At 40.0% G+C, this 7,250-nt stretch overlaps 1 protein-coding gene across 1 annotated transcript; it reads left to right on the plus strand.

Annotated features, from left to right (window-relative positions):
• The first annotated feature begins 1,365 nt into the window (after positions 1-1,365).
• Positions 1,366-4,533, plus strand: LOC149108598 (core alpha-(1,3)-fucosyltransferase-like). Its single transcript, XM_089293935.1, has one exon. The coding sequence runs from the start codon at positions 2,239-2,241 to the stop codon at positions 3,430-3,432; it is 1,194 nt and encodes a 397-aa protein (XP_089150061.1). The 5' UTR covers positions 1,366-2,238; the 3' UTR covers positions 3,433-4,533.
• Positions 4,534-7,250: the final 2,717 nt, after the last annotated feature.

The raw sequence follows: 7,250 nt of genomic DNA on the forward strand, positions 1-7,250 counted from the left end.
AAATTTGGACAGCACAATTAAAAGAAGGATAAGATCAGAGTTATTGCGAGAGGTCAGCTGAGAGAAAATCTAGCTTCTTTTGTGCTTTGCCAGAGTTCTCCGTAAGCTCCGGCGACCGGCGAAATTCGCCGTCTAGTCGTCCTTGGCGCACTGGCTACTTATAGTAAATAAATTATGAAAAATTTTATTTGTAACAATGTGAGCCTATCCGTCAATAAAATCAAGCATAAAAACAATTATGTCTAATTTTCTCAGCAAATAAGTAGCCATTAAAAAATACAACTCTTATAGCTTTAAGATAAAAGAAATCTGAAATCGTTTGGGCCGTGAGAATTGCCGCCAAAAACATGACGTGAGCACTGAGCCATGACAGCAGCACTAAAATATTTGACAGTCGAGGTTAAGTTGAAGCTCAGTTTTTCCTCTGAAAATGAAACGAAAAACCCAGCAATTGCTGTTCAGTACCTGGGATAAATTGAAAAGAAAATAGAGATGACACAAACGAAGGTCATAAGTTGTTATCTTTCAAAAATATAATATTGCTATGGCATGTACTAAAACCCGAAACAACGAAACGAAACCACCGAAACAAAGTAAAATAATAAGTAAATAAATGAAAAAGTTGAAAAAAAACCAGCCTTGATCTCTGGCACGTTACTATGGCAGCCTGATCTAGTACCCATATCCACGTGTGTGACATAGTTACATCTCAAACCTGAAAGATGTATGAGCGCAAGGGTGTCAACGACGACCACGGAGACATCGAGAAAAAGGTGAGTATTTTTCACATTTTGAATGGAATTCTAACTAAACAAGAAATGTAATTTCAAAGAAAGGTTTTCTGGTTGTATCTTGGATTCTTAGGCGGTGGCAAATCGACAACGCCGAGCCCAGGATGTACGGAAACACAATCTCAAGAGTATCCGTGAAGCTGAGAGCCTAATAAGAAATTACTTTGAGGAATGCAGGAGTCACGAAGGCCTGACGTTAATATGATTAAAGTCTGTCAAGTCGCCCTCGTTTTTCCTCAGAGATATATATTAAAGAAAGTCCTGGTTCGCACCAGGAATGCTGCAAAGTCATTCTCGAAAAGACCATTCGATTCGCCACCGTCTAAGAATCCACGATACGACCAGAAAACCTTTCTTTGAAATTAGATTTCTTGTTTTAGCTAGAATACCATACAGAATGTGAAAATACCCACCATTTTCTCGATGTCTTCTTGCTCGACACGCTTGCTTCATCCACCTTTCAGGTTTGTGATGTCACGATGTCACACGTGTGGCTTAAGAGCAGGATCTGGGTACGAGATCCGGCTGCCATAGTAACGTGCTAGAGATCAAGACTTTTTTTAAACTTTTTTTATTTATTTACGATTTTACTCGTTTCGGTCGTTTCGCTTGTTTCGGTGGTTTCGTTTCGCTGGTTTCGGTCGTTTCGTTTCGTTGTTTCGGGTTTTAGTACATGCCCGATTGGGCTTCGTCGCTCGAGATAAATAAGTCAAAGATCAAGGATAAAGAAAAGATAGACTTGTGGCAAGTTTACACGTGCTGTTGCACGGTTGTTGTTCACTGCTGCGGGATAAAAACAGTAGCGCTAAAAAATCGTACCTAGACCTTTTCGCGCTGTTGAAAAAATTTCTCTTGTTGACATAATGGTTGACATGTAAGACAAGGGTGAACTATTTCATTCTTCTCATTCTTTTATTTACTCTCATCCAACTCAACAAGATTGTCTGCTCCCTGCCGCTGGACTTGATTTACATGTATAGCGTGCTTTGCATTTTAATGTTCAGGTTTCAGGCGAAACCAAAACAGAAATCGATTTCGCATTCTCAGTACATCCAGGGACTCAAGCAAGGAAACAAAGCCTGCACAGTCGCGGACTTTTTTTGATTCTCACAACACATTCAACGGTTAAATTTTAGAGAACACTTTACAACGGCATACAAACTGAAGTCATAGCTATTGTCCAGAGGCATCAGAGCCCATCACGAGCTGTGTTTTCTTCAGGTGAGGTGGATCAAAATGGTTTGTCGCTTTTTCAGGTATCATCATACATGTAAGGCTGCAAAATAAGCTGCTATACATGTACTATGCTCACGATATCAACTCGTCGTACATCAACTCAAGCTTAAAGCTTTAATACATTGAATACCACGCGGAGCAGCCGGACTTATCACAACTACATCCTCTAGTCGGTGTGTAGTCGCCTGTGCCGCGAGCTAATATATCAGATATGACAAGTGTCATGAATCGGAGAATACTCGCAATTTTGGTTGGCTTAATTCTTCTCTTACTACTGTACTCCATCAACATGTTCCAATCTGAAGAAAATTTTCCACATTTACAGCCTTGGATTTGTCGAAACGCTACCGAAACTAAACGGATGGCAAACAGATGCCATTTTGATAGCAACGGAACAAGGATCATTTTGTTTTACACTCCATGGTTTGGACGAAAACCGTGGCCAGATTTCGCTTCTACAGAGCTCGATCTGTCTCACGCCAACTGCCCAGAGAAGAAATGTAAAATTACCTACAACGTTTACGATATAGGAAAGAGTGATCTGATTATTTTTCACGCTTCAGATATGCCACGATTCGTTAGCCACAAGGAACTTCAACAAATTCACAAATATCGGTGTCCGAGTCAACGAACGGCATTCCTAAGCCACGAAAGCGTTCAAAACGAGCCTCTCGACGATATCGTGATACCGCATGGCTTTTTTAACTGGACGATAACTTTCAAAACGGACTCAGATTTTCATTTCCCTTATGGAAGTTACGTTCGATTGCCACCTGCTGAAAATCCAAGCACTTCTATTAACTTCGCAGCAAACAAAACTAAGTTTGTGTTGTGGGCTGTTTCACACTGTGGCACTATTCGAGAAGAGTATGTCAAAAAGCTTCTGAACTACATCAATGTTGACATTTATGGCGATTGTTCATATATTTATGGGCAAGACAACCAGTGTTTGAAATCAAGCAACTGTGACGACATTTTCAACCCTTACAAATTTACTCTGGCGTTTGAAAATGGAGTTTGTACTGATTATATCACCGAGAAATTCTGGACAGCGCTAAGTAGGAATTCAGTGCCTGTTGTACTTGCCAAAGATTATTACAGTGCTGATGTGGTTCCACCAGGCTCGTTTATCAGCGTGCAAGACTTTCCATCTGTGAAAGCTTTGGCAGAATACCTACTGTACCTTGATAAAAATGACACTGCATACAACGAATACTTTTCTTGGAAACAGAAATTTGCTTCAAAGAGCATCGACAGTTTTCCAGCTTGTGATGTTTGCGATGCGCTGCACGATGAATGCCTTAAACCCAAAGTTTATTCTGATATGTTCAAGACGTATTGGAATGAAGATGTTGATTGCAAAAAACGTGAACAAAAGCTATCAAGACTTATTGAGAAAGACTGACATAAGTGACTTAGTGACATAAGTGACTTGAATTAGTTTCACCTCGGCAGACTGTGGATAATGTTATAATTAACAAATAAAGAAGTCTCGACTGTGTTCTGTTCTGTTGTAAAGTACGCAGGAAGCGGTAGAGCACGAAAGAAGTGTAGGGGAAAACACGAGACGTTGTCGAGTGTTTTTCCCTGTAGTTTCTGTAGACTCTCAAGTTTCATAGAATATTTAAATTAATCACAACCCTTGTTAGAATTGTTCAACAGCTGTCAATCACAAACTGGACTTCAGCTAAGCTTTCAGTTCCGAGTAGTCTCAAGCGGCTTTCGAGAGCTAGAGGAACGATTTAACTTTAAAATAAGGATCTAAAGGCAGGTAAAGGTTTGTAGTCCAGAGGAATCCGGCCGTGTGGTGGCTCATGAAAATGTGCACTTTTCCAATGGAAATTACGAAACAAGGAGCTTAAAGCTTGCGGATGAAAATGCGAAATGCTGAGTTGAATTTGAAAGGAAGACTAAACTTCAGAATACCCGGCCACGATTGCGTGACATTAATGTTCTGCTCCCGCAGTCCCGCAGTTGATTAATATTGTGAGAAGCATGCTCCCGCAGTCCTGCAGTCCCGTGGTCGTTAATTTTAAGCCCAGTCTCTTGGCGGACATAACACATACTTATCATACATAATAGACCTTTTTCACTTGGGCGGCTTGTTGTCCCATTACAGACCACGTGATATTCTCTGAAGAATTGTTCTTTTATCCATCTAAAAATTATTTATTCATATACACATGACTATTTGAAAATTTGAAAGGAAGAATTCTCAAGAGAATCATCACATGGTCTGAAATGGGCCAACAAACCGCCCAGTCGAAAGAGGTCTATTGTCAACAAATTCAAAGCAGACTGAAAACACTACGTTTATCAAAAACAAAAAAAACAGTGCGAGTATAATATCACGGCAAACAAAACCAACAAAGAGTGTGCGCTAGCATGAAAATATATACATGTATATTCTTCGTTCTTTAAATGTGAAACTAAAAGACAGCATTTTATATCTAATAGGGCTTCGTAATTAAAATTGAAAGACCTACAAAACTAGACTTGCAGAAAAGTCCTTCGTCTTGTTTATTTACTACCCGCCTCGCGGCCTAAAAGTCGCAGCTCGCTTCGCTCCACTTGCTATTCTACCCTGAAAATCATGAGGTCCACTTGTAGCAAGTCTACTACAAAACTTACAAATCGCAAATTTTCTAATTTTAGTTATTTATTTATATTATAAAATTTCAAAAACAGTTGACAAAGATTTCCTCGGATCTCTCGCCCTAATGTGTTCATTGGCCTGTGCCTTTGTTTTGGGTCGTTAATTGGTCACATAGATTTTCTTTACATCATTCAAATATACATATATCTCCACGTAAATTCGGCCAAATATGTAGAAAACAGAGGTTTTCTGACTCCATATTTAGGTAGATTTAGTCTGCAAATTTAGTCTTCTTGTCATTTTCATGTAGTCACCTAATAAATGAAATGATACAGCCATAAGGTGCGTCTGTTCGAAATATTTTAATGAAAAGCCCTTTAAAATAACTAACCTACCCTTTCATATGTCTCAACTTGTGAAATCCCTACCCTTCTATATACCTGAGGCCTAAAAAAGGTGCCCCTTTTATGCAGGCTGAGCCTCCCTTTATAGGTCATTGTAGGGAGTAACCCTCGGACGAATTTTAGTCTCAAGGACCCGGGCTGAAGGACACCAGTGAAGGTTTGGAGTAACCTTACGACCTTAACCGTTACAATAAAATTCCAGCGAGTTTTAGTTTCACTATCTGATAGACGCAAAACACCACAGAAACACGAGTAGCACACACTGACAGAGTAGAAGTACGACTTTCTTAGTGTGTTTCCTTTCCATATTTCGAACTGCTATAACAGGGATTGCGGAGTGTATTTTGAATTGTGGGGCTTACAAGCGAGCTCTTAATTGCTTTTTTACGTTTCAGATGGGTTTTTAATTATCTTATGCATTTTTTTGCTCGAAATTGGGGGGCTAAAGCCTCCCGCCGTCCCTGTGTAAACGATCGTTCACCACATTCTCATAACAAACTCTTAGATTTACGCTGTGTTAAGGTCCGGTAATACGAGCAACATTTTCCTTCAACTTGTCTCGCAACATTGTTGCTTTGCAAGTTGAAACACATTGTTGCGCGTATTACCACGTTTGTGACCAACTTGTCTCGCAGCAAAATACAGTGTTGCAAGTCTGCAGAATTCTATAGGTACAATTGCTTAATCGTGTATAAATAAAGATGGCGCCTTCTTTAATATAATTTAGCATTTCGACGAAGTTCCACTTCGACTTCTGGCCGTCATTTTCTTCTTAATTTTCCGTGCCAGCGAAGTTCTCTCAGTATGAAGCTCAGTGTCGTTTCAGGTAGCTAGGCGAAAAGTTGTATTTTTGCGACAGTTCTTCCAAGCCTTTTGCCTTTTTTCCTGCTTGTTTTGAAGGGACAAACGAGGTGTCCCAAAGACTATGATAGCCCTCGAGGTCTTTGTAAAGGACAAAGTTACGACTTTCCGAGAGTTACTGGTCTACTTAGAATTCAGGCTCGCCTTCACCGTCCGCCTTGTTTGTTTTCATTTTATTTGCCGCGCTTTGCGACAGCCAATCACAAGCGTTGAATTCAAATTTGTTGCGAGACAAGTTGTAGCTTCAGTGGTAATACGAGCAGCAAAACTAAAATTTGTTGCAGAAAGTAGAACTCGAGTCTACTTTGCGCAACATGTTGCCTCAACTTGCAACAATGTATTTTGCTGCGAGACAAGTTGGTCACAAACGTGGTAATACGCGCAAGCAATGTGTTTCAACTTGCAATGCAACAATGTTGCGAGACAAGTTGAAGAAAAATGTTGCCCGTATTACCGGACCTTTACGCAATTGAGTGGAACGCATTACACACTTAATTACTGGTCCGGCCGAGGGAAACAGTCAATCAGTTTTGTTTTCCGGAGAATCTCGAACAGGCATCAGAAGTGTAGCAGCTCTCGAAAGCTTGTAATTCTTTTCATTGTTAGCAGCTGTTATTATTTTCGGGCTAGGGGCATTGTTTCTGTTGTTTGTAATAAGGCAACAAGAAGTGAAAGTAACTTCTGGTTAGTCAGAAAGAGAACGTGGGCGACATAAGCCATTGCCACGTGACCATAACTCAACCCAGAAGAGCGCGTGTTTAATTAAATTAAGCCGCGTGTCTCTAAGGGATAACTGCACTGCACTTTGCGCGAAAAAGTCCGCGAAAATGATAAATCCCGGGCGAAAATTTTAGGGAAAAGAAAAACCCCACCATTTTATCAGTATCTATAAAACCAGTTTCCATTGATCGACCTTTCTTAACAACTTGCCAAATCTGTGAACGAGCTACAGAGTTCAATGAGACCTCTCGATGTTTTTTACCCACCAAGGTACCTTTTAAATCTTTTAGGGTTCTGGGCGAAGAGATAAAAGCGCCACACTGACTTATAAATGGTGGCTAGTTTAGTTTTGTCAAGCATGAAATCTTTGAAATTTCTATATGGACGAAGGCACATCAAAACACCATTACTGGCTATTAAATTCCCTACAGCTCTAATCTGTCTGTTTTAGAATCGCATTTATTAGACTTGTTAGGGGTCAAATTCTTGTGCCATGGACGGGCTGATCCCCTTCAACGGTCTAAATTCGAGCAAGCAAGTTTCAATTTTCCAATCAACAATTAGATTGAGTTCGAGATTTCTATCCTGTGATAGAGATCGAGAGCGAATTATCTCACACTTTTTTTTGTTTTAAAATAAATC

Source organism: Orbicella faveolata, unplaced genomic scaffold, assembly GCF_042242905.1.
Source record: "Orbicella faveolata isolate gen_17 unplaced genomic scaffold, um_ofav_v1 contig_25, whole genome shotgun sequence".
NCBI lineage: Eukaryota > Metazoa > Cnidaria > Anthozoa > Scleractinia > Merulinidae > Orbicella > Orbicella faveolata.

What these genes read in the sequence shown, in the direction of transcription:
- LOC149108598 (XM_089293935.1), top strand. Translation starts at nt 2,239, where the DNA reads ATGACAAGTGTCATGAATCGGAGAATACTCGCAATTTTGGTTGGCTTA.